The following is a 13,890-nucleotide window of genomic DNA, read 5'->3' as shown; positions in this document are numbered from 1 at the left end:
TGACATTAACGTTTCAGTCCTCCTGGACCTTCGTCAAGAGTGTTTAACACCATTATTTCCAACATTGAGCTTAAATAGAAACTGCCCCACCCATTTCACAGGTGTGCACAGGTGTGGGGGAATTAATCAGCAGCTCTCAATAATTGACAACAGCCTGTGCACCAAACAAACGTGCAAGGGAACAAGAAATCCACAGTAAACACCTAGAACACTTAAGCTCCTTACACAATAAAGGCTATTTACAAAAATGTTGATCTTATAAATGACCAGCCTATTTAACAGTTTCTATTTAAGCTCAGTGTTGGAAATAATGTCATTGAACGCTCTTGACGAAGATCCAGGAGGACCGAAATATTAGTCTTACTAAAATTGTGAAGCTGAGTAAGCGCAGTGTGCAGGATTTTCTGTTCAAAGTCTCAATTGATTCTTTCCAACACACCTGCATCTGAGACACTTGGATGTGCAAATACCTTTCTTTTAGGCTTTCTTTTATTCTGTTATGACTCAGTGTACAGGGGTGTAGTAAAAGAACTATTACAGCTGCCTATGTATCTCCTACATGACTAAAAATGTCTTACTATAGACTAGAGGATTAGTTCTTAACCAGGCATCCAGGAACCCCCAGGGGTCATCGAAGGATTAACAGGAGTGCCCAGAAAAATGGAGAATATTTTATTTTCACTATCTGATTCACTGTAGAAGTGAGCCCAATGTGAGTAAGAGTCATAAGAGTGAGTTCCACTTGTTTCACTTCCTCTCCATGGTTATTTTGCACCACGGCTTGCTGAATGGTTTGGTGAGATGACGTGATGCAATGACATGAAATGCTACAGCCTTAACAGTCACCAGATCTCAACCCAGTTAAAAACCAATGGAAGACAATGCTCTCCACCACCATCTTCATAACATCAAAATATGTAGTTTAAACTTCCATGTTCAAGTCTGTTTAGTGACGTCTGTGACTCAGATGTTGTTGTATATATAAATAAGAGAGTTGTGTTCATCCCCCAGTACAGCAGGAGAATTTTTACAGAGAGATTCATTTTTGGTTATTTAAAGCAGAATATTTTGATGTCTCACAACATGTCTTAATGGAATCTTTAAGAAATTAAGGTTGCGATTTTTCATTTGGTCCATATTGAGTCTTAAGAGTGACAATCTACGGCGCTAACAGATAGTGAGAATCTGTGTGTGGTTGCAGATTGTTGTTACAGAGACCTTCTAGATCAGGCTGCAATAACAGATGATGACTGGCAGCATGTTTTTATCGTGAACACAGAAAATGTGCTTAATGTTAAATCACCACTGCAGTTTAATATGTTGTCAGACTAAAGCTACAGTTATCAGTGAAAACTGTGCTGTGGTGTTAGTGTTACGTAATTTCTTGCTTGCACGTGCAGCTATCTTTTACCTGTGATGCTCAAGTCAGTGCAGCTGAGCCTCTGAACTGGCTCAGTCCTGCTGCAGATGACAGTGCATCCATTTAGGCCCGAGGGAGGGCAGGCTGCACAATGGAGAGGATAGAGGAGGGAATGAAGGGACACCTTTGTGCCCTGTGAAGAGGATGATCTTCTCTGAGACTCACATAACCCAAGATCCGGAGTCACCCAAAGCTTGGGCACTTCCGCTCCTTTCTGCTGTCGGAAACGACGTGTCCCCACTAATGATGGCTGTCTTGTGTGAATGCCTTTGAAATGTCTGCCATCTCAGGAGAGACAAAGTGAGGGCAGAGAGCGAGGGAGAAAGAGACATCTGATTTGTCACCTCAGGTGTTTGAGTCACATGTTTGCCACTATGTGCTTTATTGTCCCTTTTTCTTATAGCTCCCCTTTGTCTCACACGCTCATGTAGAAGAAAATCAAGCACCCTCGTCCTCCAAGACCTCAGAGGGAAGGTTTTAGGGCCCTAAAAGCAGAGAGATGCCTCTGAAAGACAGGATATCCCTGTCAGGAACCCCTACCTTGCCTTTCCTGCCTGGCCTACTGAGTCTTATCCTGTCTGTGAGGTCTGTCGTCCTCCTGGGACGGTGCAGGGAGAAGTGCTGCAAGAACGAGCGACAGGAAGCTGAGGGTCCTCCAAGACGCTCCAGGGGTCAGCATCTCATCCTACCATGCTACGGTCAGGGCAGACTCAAGGTCCGGTCTGCTGGCTGTGTTGCCCGGCCTCCATTGTTAGGATGGAGGAGAAATGCGTGCACACTTCCTCTGTCTATTTTCTGCATGACCTGGCTCATTGGGTTCTGATTTATGGCACCTCAACATGTGCCGCTAACATACAGGAGCCCTGGCTGTGAGCCTGATTTAAAACAACACAAAGGCAATTTATCACCCGTTGATATGACAGTGAATGAGTTAAAGTGGGCTCCCGTATAGAAACTCAGCCTTCTTACCTCTGCCTTTAGTTTCTGTTGATACCAGGTAGGCAAAAAACACGCTGTCTAGTCTGGTAAAGATTTTGGGTTTGGCCTTTTTACAATCTGAATTGTGCAGTGTTTATAGATCATATATACCTCTCTGTCTGGGTTTAAAAGAGCAGTGTAGGATTTAGCGGCATCTAGCAGTGAGGATGTCAGATTGCAACCAGCTGAAACTTTGCCAAGCATGAACTCCTGGTTAGGATTCCTTCAGTGTTCATTGTTCCGGAGGTTTTTAGCGGGAGCCAAATTATCCACAGAGGTCTCCGTAAAAAACAGACCAGGTAATTAAATCTGGTAGAAAACACAGAATAAAGCAATTGCCTGTTAAAAATAAGTGTTTTTCCAGCTCTGTTCGGCTCATCGTGAAGGGGCTGCTAACTACAGTGGCTGACATAAAACTGTAAATGGCCCCAACTAAAGCCAGTTTGGTTTGTATGTTCTGGGCTATTGTAGAAACATGGCAGTGCAACGTGGTGATCAGTGTGGACGAGGATCCACTCCCTGTGTAGATATGAACAGCTCATTCTAAGGTAACTAGAGCATGAGGATTCGTATTTCTGGTGATTATAAACTAAATAAAATATACTCATTATACTATATACCATTTCTGCCAACATATTCCCCTAAATCCTACACAGTGAACCTTTTCATTTCAGGAAATATAAAAAATAAAATGACGTAATCCCAGTTGTATCTGACTCAATGTGTTACACTGATGCACATCTTTTGGATTATTATCTTGGTACAATGCACATATGCTTTATACTGTGAACTTCTGCATATTCTTTGATCAAAATTTTGGACTTTTCATCACCTTCCTTCTTTTCTTCCTTTCAGTATGCAGCTCTTTTCATTTGAAATACTTGTATATTTAAGCTTTTTTTTTTTTTCATTTTATACTTATGATTCTTGTCTTTTGCAGCACTAAACCTAATTCTGATCTGGTTTCATGTAGGAAAGGTCCAGTATGTAGGATTAAGGGGTGCCTATTGGCAGAGATGGTATATAATACTCAAAACTATGTTTTCATTTTACAGTTTATAAACCTGAAACTAAGAAAAGTCGTGTTTTCGTTTCCTTATAATGAGGTGTTAACATCTGCATACAGAGCAGATCCTCCTCCTAGTGTTTGCGATGTTGTTTCTACAGTAGCCCAGAACAGACAAATCAAGCACTGGCTCTAGGTAGGGCCATTTAAGTTTTCACTTCTGCCACCGTAGTTCACCTACACGCTTGGCACATTGGAAAAGTTTCAGTTCTGCAACCTCACTGCCAGATGCCACTAAATCTGACATACTAGAACTTTAATATTAGATGCTAATGGTTTAAATTTAACAATTTGCACAGTTTACTCACACAGAAGAAAGGCTCCTGTGTTATATTACTCTATAACTGAATTACAGATGCGTTGATTTGTGAGCATCATTTTAATGTTGCAGCTCGTTGAGATAGAGCACATCATTGCAAACTGTATGTTTTGTTGTAAATTCTTAGAAGATATGCTTTATTATTAATCCCTGAGGGGAATAATCAGTTTTAATACTCTGCTGTCACACACACACACACACACACACACAGGCCTGAAATATACACACATGCACAAACAGGACCTATACATGCATTAAATGGGGAGATGTCAGAGTGAGCGGGCTGTCCATGAACGGGCGCGCTGAGCAGTTGGGGTTTGGTGCTTTGCTCAAGGGGGACTTCCGCAGTGTCTGCAAGGTGAACTGGCACCTCTCCAGCTACCAGTCCTCACTCCATATTTGGTCTAGGTGGGGACTTGAGCCGGCGACCTTCCAGTTCCCAAGCCAAGTCCCTATGAATTGAGCTGCTGCCCTTGCTGTACTCTGAAAAATAGCAACACATGTCAAATACATGTAGTGGAACAAAACAACAGTGTTTATGTGTTGGTGTGCAGGTGTAAATAGTGAATGTACTTTGCTACAGTTTCATTAGAAACTCTCAATACTTCACATGAAAACTGCTGACTGACCCTTTAACTGGTGTCTTCATTTCTACTGGGAACAGTGGAAATTCTGAACACGTGTAGACATTTTATGATACAAACATTTAGAGTGAAGCCAATTTATGTTGTAAGAAGCACTTAAAAGACTGTTGTGTTAACTGTCTACAAGATGCTATTATGGATATAATTAGTGGTTGGAGTTTGTTATCTTTCGACATTACATAGAGCTTTGATTTTTTTTTCTCTCAGCAGTGTTTTCAGACAACAGAGGTGCTCGCCTGTACACAGAGAGAGATCATCTGTTGCATCAGAAATCACAAACACACTACAGTTTCAGTCACATTTTTAAAAAAGAGAACAAAGCTTTAGTTTCAAGAAAGCTGTTTCTTAGAAAGGGAGAATGAAGACTGTTTATACCCTTGGGATTCCCCGCTGCAGGCCTGCTTCCAGCGTAGACACACTCAATTTTCACACTCTGTTATTACAGAGGAATGAAAACATTTGTGTAATCATTTCTGTGCAGACAACACTCAGTCTATTGCAGATCAAAGAGTGTAAATCCCTTTTCTCCCGTAGCACTTAGGCAAAGTTTGTGCCATGAAATCTTGGTAACACAATCACATTGGCTTCGTAAAACTTGAAAAAAGCCATGGCATTAATATATCCAGATTATCTTTCACGGCGGGCTTTGGCTTTGATGCTGACAGGTGGAGGATAATGTGACAAGTCGTCCTGTAAAGAAATAGCTGCTGCATGTTTCTCCAATAAAACATGCTGTTGTGCAGACACTTGAGTGCCTGGACTGTGCCACTATTTGATTTACTGTTAGACCAGCTTTTATTGATTTCCAGCAAGTTGTAGAACACAATTAGTTTTTAGGAAATTCCCTGCCTTTTATACAAGGGCGTAGGTTTTGTTTCAACATTTGCAGGGGCACATAAAATGGAGAGTTTGGGGGTCCTCTGCAAGAAAATTGTGAGCATTGAAAACCAAGCTTTTCTGCGTTCTGTTAAATTTTTATGCTCCCAATTTGTGCTTTTTCTGCATCAATGTATGGTGTAAATGTCTTTTATTTGTCTACTTTCATGTTTTAGATATTGACGGGGACATGTCCCCTGCGTCCCCCCTGAAATCTACCCCTATATACAAACTCTCTAGACTAAATTCAGAGATCTATTTAACAAAGATTTTGTTTGCATGTCTGTGTTTGTGCTCTGGCTCAGATGAGATTAAACAGAGCTGAGACAGCGATGAAGGAGATGGGGGGAATGTCGCTGCAGCTGTCGGATTTCTTGTCTCTTCCAAAGACAACAAAAGTTTTCAGATGTCACCTGTGAAGTTAAAGACACAGATGACTTTTCACATCAATGAGGAGGTCAGCTTTTGTCGCACATAGCTAAACAGCACACTTTGGGGACATGTAATTGTAGGTGATTTAGACTAAGCCACTCTCCGTCACAGGTATTACACAGGGAGGGGCTCCTACTACAAATCAGTAACCAAGGATTAGTCCGATCCTTCTGTCTCCCTGCTGTTGCTAATTACATTCTGTAAAAAGCTCTTTACAGTCAAAATAGTCATATAATTTAAAGCTCAACAGCCTGTTGCTTTGTTTACTAGAAACAGCACATTTGGCTGCGGTTAATCGTGATAGACTAATAACACGAGGACTCTTTCAGATGTATTTTGTACAAAGCAGCTCCAAAGTTGTGTTAATTAACCCGTCAGACTTCAACATCTCTGGGACAAAGCCAAGTCCTGTGGTTGATCCAATTCAGAAACCCTTTACTCACTGACTGTTTACGTGAGCGAATTGTAAGGAGGAGAAGAAACAAACACTATGGAGGGGGGAAACAGAAGTCGGACTTGCATTTCCTGCAGACACATGCTTTGATTTTGGCCCCTGCGAAACACAATGGGAAGGAGGCTGCCTCCCCTCAGCAATGCACCAACAGGAAGAAGCACATTCACTGGATAGGAGAAAATACATTCCAGCGAGACTTAACAAGCTATCACAAGTGACAGAGTGAGACGAGACAGAGAAGAGTTGTGTTTTTCAAAGCACTTTTCTTTTTATTACAAATCATAGACAATTCAAAATGATGCGTATTCACAAAATGCTTTCATGTATACGTCAGGAACAAATTCATTGTCATTCTGACGCTTTATAAACAAAGTCGTTGCTTCACACACACAGACACACACTCACACGCATGCCAGCAGACTGTTAAAGCAGTCACCTTTTAATTGGGCTCTCCGCCAGCCTGAAAACATTTGTCAGCTGCCATCTGTCTGTCTGTCTGTCTGGGACCCACACCCACCCCACCCCACTATCTCCGTCTCTCCTTACAACACTTTTGTCAGACTCCAACACTTTTTACTGACCTCTACACCCTTTCTACACACACACACACACACACACACACACACACACACACACACACACACACACACACACACACACATATGTAACACTGCTGGCTGTGATACAGATACTACAATTTGAGCTGGAGATCATGGCGGTCTGGTTGGTATCACACCTCAAGTGCTTACAAATGAAAACAAGAACAGCGGGGGGAAATGCACGAGTTATACACTTCACCGGGACTTCAGAAGCAAGAGTTCAACAGCTCAGTATTTTGCATTAAAGTCCACAGTAGAAGCACATAAACACGTGGTCCTTTTAAAAATACATTCAGTCTGGTTCATGCTTGGTCCCCCGTATTTAATAGTTCAGTTTTGCCTCCTGCTCCTGAAAGTGAGGCTGAAGTTTGGTCAGACTCCAAAGCCCCAAGTCTGACTGTCGTGTTCAAGCAAACACCCACAGTAGTCCACAGTCAGAGAGGAGCAAGGATGACACCCCGAAACTGTGAGCAAGCACCTAGTGCTGTACAGTCTTAATTTACTTGCATTGTTCTGCATTGTTCTCCTCTTCCCCAGCATGCCTCTGGGCCCTCAGCTGTCGTCAAACCTTCGTGGCCAGAGACTGAGCCTCTGTCTTCTGAGAGGACAGGGAGCTGACAGGGCTCGCGTGCAAGGACTTCTTCAGGTTGAGCAGGCACAGACACTGGGATCTGAAGCGCAGGTCGAAGAAGGCATAAAGAAAGGGGTTGAGGCAGCTGTTGACGTAGGCAAGGCAGGTGGCGTAGGGGTGAGCCAGCAGCAGGAAGCGCAGGAAGGCACAGGTGGCGGGAAACAGCTCCAGGTAGGAGAGAGCGTCGGCGCTCTTCACAACATGGAAGGGCATCCAGCAGACGGCGAACACCACTACCAGCGTGGTGATGATCTTCAGCAGCCTCCTCTTACGCTGGTCCTCTTTGCGCAGGGTGTTGAAGTGGCGGGTGACGGTGCAGCCGATGAAGCCGTAGCACACCATCATCGCCAAGAAAGGTAGAAGGAAGCCCAGAGCTGAAGAGGAGATGCTGAGACCTGCGATCCACAGGTTCTCTTGATCTTTCCTGGTCATCACCAGGCTGAAGTCCATGGCGCAGGATGTGCGGTTGCTGGTTGGTTCATTTTTGGTCGTACGGAACAGCAGAGTCGGGGCAGCCAGGATACCGGACAGCATCCAGATGGCTGTTATGGAGGCTTGCATGTGGCCACGGGTGCGCAGCTGGGTGCTGGACAAGGAGTGCACGATGGCCAGGTAGCGGTCGAAGCTCATGCAGGTGAGGCAGAAGACGCTGGCGTACATGTTGAGCAGGACCACGTAGCTGCTGATCTTGCACAGGGCCACTCCGAAGGGCCAGTGGTAGCCCATGGCGGTGTACACAGCCCACAGAGGCAGGGTGACCACGAAGGTGAGGTCAGCCAGGGCCAGGTTGCCAATGTAGACGTCAGCAGCTCGCCGCTTACCTTGGGCTCTCCACACGGTGAAGATCACCACCCCATTTCCAGAGAGGCCGAGGATGAAAATAAGCATGAATAGCACTGGGATGATGGAGTACGACGGTGTCCAGTCAGAATAGTCACACATGGTGGAGTTTTCTGTCTCATCGTAGTCGTAGTACTCATAAGGACCTTCAGTTGGCTCCATCTCCATGTTCTCCTTCTTTCTTATCCTCCTTCTTAATGTGAAAAAGAAAAGTCTCTGCGTGGTGCAGATAGGTCTACAGAAGTTGTCAGCACTCTGTAGTGTGTTGCTGCATGTGTAATCTGCCCTCCTTTATATACTCCCTCAGACTTGTACCCTCCCAGGATGCCCCCTCCTCCCCTCCCACTGCCCTCCTCCTCTCTGCTCTGAAGAACACACTCTTTCACTGCGTACACGCCCACCTCTCACTCATTCATTTGGTTTGTGTACAACATACTGCATAGTGGAGTCACTTTAATGCATGTAATACTGGTTGAAAATGCCAATAGTTCTTTTTATTTGCTTGTATTTTTCAGGATATTCCTTCTTGTCCTTCACTTTTAATGCACAATTGCCTGGATACAGACATTGATATCCAGAGGCAAAAGTCTGTCCGAAGTATAAATCTTGCCACAAATATAGTTGCAACACTTTATTTAACTTTAGGAAATGAAAATTTACAAGACATGTTTGTACAGCGGCCCATGAGTCAAGTCTGGGCATGACAAGTTTCATGAAGTAGTCGATTTCAATATCAATTGAGAGTCCTCCTGGCACCGGAGCACTGTGCTGAAATCTGAATGGGCCGCACTATTTACATTTCTACGACTGTTTTTCATGTCTGTACATGCTCAGACAAGTAGAAACCACAAAGTGAAGACAAAATAAAGATGTGTTCAGCTTTAATGAACTGTTGGTTAAACAAACAAACCTTCAGATCTTTAAATTAAAATATACAATGATACCAAGAAAAGGTTAGAAACATGTTTATAGCCTTGAGTTAAAAATTATTTCCATTCCATGAAAGCTTTTTAAGACAAATGGCACAAAGTGGCAAGATTTAATGATAGAAAAATTAAGGTTAGTTGCCAGAGGAAAATGTTGCCATTGCCAAACCACAATTACATTACATTTGCATGTTTCATGTGTATCATATCAACATTTCTAAAGTAACGTAGCAGGCTGCAGGAGCTGATCCTGTCATTGGGAGGCAGAGGGGATGATGGATTTCCTGACACTGGGCCTGCCAAGCTGCAGACCAGAGTTTGAGAACAACAAACAACAAAACATGTTGAGTTTCAGTGAGTCATTGCTGTGTCTCCATGGACTTTTTTAGCACCAAATGTCAGTGTTCATAGTGACCCATTGCTGTTTTTGCCAAGTGGGATTAGTGGCAAGAAAAGCAAATGTTTTTTACCAAGACATCACTGCTTTACCTTTGGGATTGTGCCTCCAAAACATGGTCTTTTACTAACCATAGCAAGTGTTTTTTATGGCTAAATATAACCACAGCATTATTGTATACTTGTTTTAAACATATCCACTACATAATAATGTGCAAATGTAATGTATCCAGGGTTTTGATGAAATGTACAATGCCAACATTTTCCCAGTGATTGGGTTGCTAAAAAACAATTAAACTGATAAATGATCCACAACAAAATGACATTAATTAAGGGAATGGCTAGAATATGATATAAACAAAGACATGCACCCATAAATACTACAAAATAAAAGACACAATATGTATTTATGTAAAAGTCCTTATTATTAAAATCTTATTTTAAAATTCAAATGAGGGCAAATTAGGGCTGGCAGGGTATCAGATTTTCACTGCACAAGTATCATAGCCAAAGGAGTGAACAACAATGATGTTATCATGATATCTGTAAAAAATTCCTTTTTTTCCCCAAACACATTACACTCAGAATACAAGTGCATAGTAGAGAGAGTCTGTAACGACAACTGTACAAAATCATGCAACAACAGCATTTATATTTAATGAATAATGAAAAGGTAACTACATGGCATTGGAGCAGCGTGAGAACAGAAGGAAATGATTCAAGAGGCGCTGGATTATTTACATGAAATTAACACAATGTCAATAACCTATTTTATTTTTTAAATATTACGTCATTGCCTGTGCATTCTGACACCTCTAGGGTGTGAAATATGATATATTTTCATCTCTACTGGCATGAAATTTTGTGCATGTTTTGAACTTCTTGTTGATTTTCACAGGAGAAGAAATATGAGCGCTGTGCATGGTGTGAAAGAAAACAACACCTTTATAAAAACAGTACAGGAAAGAACTTAAAAGTGGTTGCTATGCAGCCAAATATTGTTTTAAGCTGCAAACTTTATATTAAATCTTAGATGGGAAAGTTTCCAATGATACCAAATATTTCAGGCTGAATTTTGGGGTAATTATGCCCAAGATTTTTCTACATGATTGAATGGTGCAACCATAAAAAACATGGAGTACTGGGGCTTGAATTTTAAACTGAATACCTCCTCTGCACACTGTAGCTTCAATGAGGAGTTATAACTCTGACTGAGAGTATAGTATGTGTGATACTGTCAGACAGTATGGAATAAGATGATTTTTTTCCACTTTAAAGCCACTCAAGGAGAAACATAGTCTGAGAACGCCATGTTAAGAGCTGAAACAAGTAACACTCTTCATCTGTCTTTCACTGCTTTGCTGTCTCTTGGGTGTATTTGTTGGCCCAGGTGGGATGGCTCAGTCTTCAGTCTGCTCCGTCTCTCAGCAGAGTGGCAGCGGTGGCGCCAGGGCACCGACCTTTAGACACAACTACTGTATCACTCAACAATCTTTTCCTCCACTGATCCCTTCCTCCACCCCAACCATCCTCCTCCTCCTCTTCCCTCATCTCCGCCTTCCTCTGATTATGAAGATGAGGACGGATTCCCGTCTTCCTCCGCTTTCACCAACGTCATTTACTCTCAGAGAACTGTTTGTTGTTGCCAATTATTGGGATGGGATCGTGTAGGCATCTGTTAATTAAACTGATGTGATTGTGTTTGTGTGCCTCCACCTGAACTGCGTCCTCTCTCGTTGCAGTTGATTGTCCGTTCAGCTCTTTGTCTGTCCAGCAGAACAGGAAAAGAAGCATAGAGCAAGCTTCCTATCTGTGCTCTGCTGGGACTGAGGTCTGTTTTTAGCTGCGTTCACTGACGGGGTTGTGAATATACAGCTAAATAAAACATCAGGCCTTGATGAATACATCAATCCGCCCACTCACTTTTCCCCTAAAATCCCCCCCATCAGTCTGTATGGAGCAGTTTTGTAAGGACAAGAAAAGAAACAAGAATATAAGTGGCATAAGGAAATTATTTTTTGCTTTTAAGGAGTGACAAGTTCCAATTGGACCAAATTTGAACCTCCTTGCCAAGTGTCCATCTTGTCATTCAGCATACCAGAGACCCGTTAGCACCATTTAGCTCGTGTTTTTCCTCTAACAGCCCACCTGTGCCTCAAATTGATTGTTGTTATTGTTGGTGCTGTCCTCTCATGTGTGGCCTTGTGCTGTAAACCACACACCATGAGGACACCAAGACATTCCTCATGTTTTTGCACTCTTATGTAACCACATTAAGGCCTTTCATCCATCATTCGTCTGACTGTCCATCAGCGATGAGTCAGTAACAGACAGAAAACAGACTTCATATCCTGAGGATATAGAAAAGGATGAGTAGTTGCATCTCAAAATATACACAAAGGCAGAAAGACACAAACACACACTACAGTGACGGTCTGTCTTTGTGGCTGCAGAGCGTCTCTTTCATCTTTTATCATGACCTTGTGTGTTTGTGAGTTTATGAGTCTGTTTTTGGTGATCCTCGCAGTGCCAAAAGAGCATGAGGTGTGTGTTCTTGTTGTTACGGTGTGTGTGGGGGTTTTGACAGTTGTTTGATGTGTGTGTTAAGCTGTCACAGACCACATGCACGGCAACCCCCCCCACCTGTGCCGAGACAGCTGGTTCCTCAAGGCTTCGCGATCTGACCAACTCTGAGTCAGCCTCGAGCTCTCATGGAAATTCATGATATCACACGTCTGACCTGGTAGCAGCCCGACAGCCCCGATGATAAACAGACCCTCGGGCAAACACCTTCCATCAGCACCATTTACATTACCAATCACATCAACAGTCTGATCTGCGCTTTTAATTATCTGAATGCTGTCAAAGCTAATGCTGTCAACACGGCTGGAAAGCTCCAACATTTGGCCGTCGTTACCGCCTGCTCCTGCTCTGCATTTACTCTTCTCAGCAAAGACAAGGAGGTGATTGACACCGGCTTGTCAGACACAAATGCCACCATGATGGGAGAGGTTCACACCTTCTTCTTTACTGTTCCAGTGAAGACTAATGTGGCCTCAGCTAGAGTTTTACAGCCTTTAAGCCTGTAAAGTGACTGTAACTGACTGTGTCCTCTGGTACACAGAACAGAATTGGTTATAATGGCAGAGCAGCGCAGAATGGGATTGGCACAACGGACGTACCAACAGACTGGACTCATTCAGATGAATGGGTTGTCCGGGTTGATTTGATGAAGGCTGCAGCATAATCGTTCCATGTAGACTAATTTGATTTCCAGGTACTGAACCAAACAGTAATCGATTCTCAGTCCCAGCTGGCCCAAATCCTTACCCCAGAAACAGCCAGTTGTAGCAGCCATAAACTGACTGAGCCAGATATCTCACATTTGGTCCCCTGGTGCCAAAGCTCAGAAGTGAACTGACAGTCAGTTGAAATTGGCTCAAATCCACACTAATACTATTGCTGTGTTTACACCTAACGTCTACACTACTCCTGTGTTTTAGAAGCCCTAAAATGGAGATCTTTAAAGACGGTGCTGATGCTGTTTTAGTTTGAAATGATGATGCAGACACCCATGTTTGCTTCCCGATTGGGTCTTATCAGTCACAACATGTCAAGCCAAAACATTATAGCTAAGAATACTTTTTGTGATTTTATCCGTCTTGTGTGGGTACACTTTTCTAAGGGCATAGGTTTTGTTTCAACATTGGGTGGGACACATACAAAATGGGGGTTTGGGGGTCCTCTGCCAGAACATTTTGAGCATCAAACTCTTAATTTCCTGCATTTCCTGCACCAGTTTAGGGTGTTAATGTCTTTAAGTTTGTCAAAATAAAAGTCATCTGCTACTGTCGTGTTTTTTGGGGGGACAAATGCACATGTTCTAAATATTGAGGGGGACATGTCCTCTGCACCTCCCGCAAAGTTTACACCTATCTTCTTTCCCATTGCCGTGGCGTCCTTGAGCAATGGATAATGGTCCTTTTACCACTCTGATATGTCGCCATATTTGCTTTTCATGTGCTTATACTCATGTGTTACTTTGAGTTTCACCTCGTCATAGGTCCAAGGAAAAAAGGGGCCAGTTGCACAAAGCACCCTTAAGGTTTCCTTAAATAAAACTGGGTTGCACAAAACATTCTTAGGTCATCTCCTTCAGGTTTCCTTAAGTTTTTCTCCTTATCTTGGTCTTATACTTAAGGAACTGCTTAAAGTTCATTAAACTGTCTCACAGAGGACCTTAGCAACCAAAGTTTTTGCGTTGATTCGACGGCGTAGCTACTGCATATGCTCCAAATTATGTACTGTT

The 13,890-nt window shown here is 42.9% G+C and overlaps 1 protein-coding gene across 1 annotated transcript; it reads right to left on the bottom strand.

Annotated features, from left to right (window-relative positions):
* Window positions 1–6,442: 6,442 nt before the first annotated feature.
* LOC125906283 (apelin receptor B-like) lies at window positions 6,443–8,507 on the bottom strand. The gene has a single exon (XM_049604799.1). The coding sequence runs from the start codon at window positions 8,425–8,427 to the stop codon at window positions 7,351–7,353; it is 1,077 nt and encodes a 358-aa protein (XP_049460756.1). The 5' UTR covers window positions 8,428–8,507; the 3' UTR covers window positions 6,443–7,350.
* Window positions 8,508–13,890: the final 5,383 nt, after the last annotated feature.

Source organism: Epinephelus fuscoguttatus, linkage group LG18 (genome assembly GCF_011397635.1).
Source record: "Epinephelus fuscoguttatus linkage group LG18, E.fuscoguttatus.final_Chr_v1".
NCBI classification, from domain to species: domain Eukaryota; kingdom Metazoa; phylum Chordata; class Actinopteri; order Perciformes; family Serranidae; genus Epinephelus; species Epinephelus fuscoguttatus.
The sequence above is the reverse complement of the archived record's forward strand: the minus strand, read 5'-3'. Positions and strand labels throughout refer to the sequence as shown.

Bases quoted from the DNA above. Each gene is read 5' to 3' on its own strand.
- LOC125906283 (XM_049604799.1), bottom strand. From the start codon at position 8,427: ATGGAGATGGAGCCAACTGAAGGTCCTTATGAGTACTACGACTACGAT.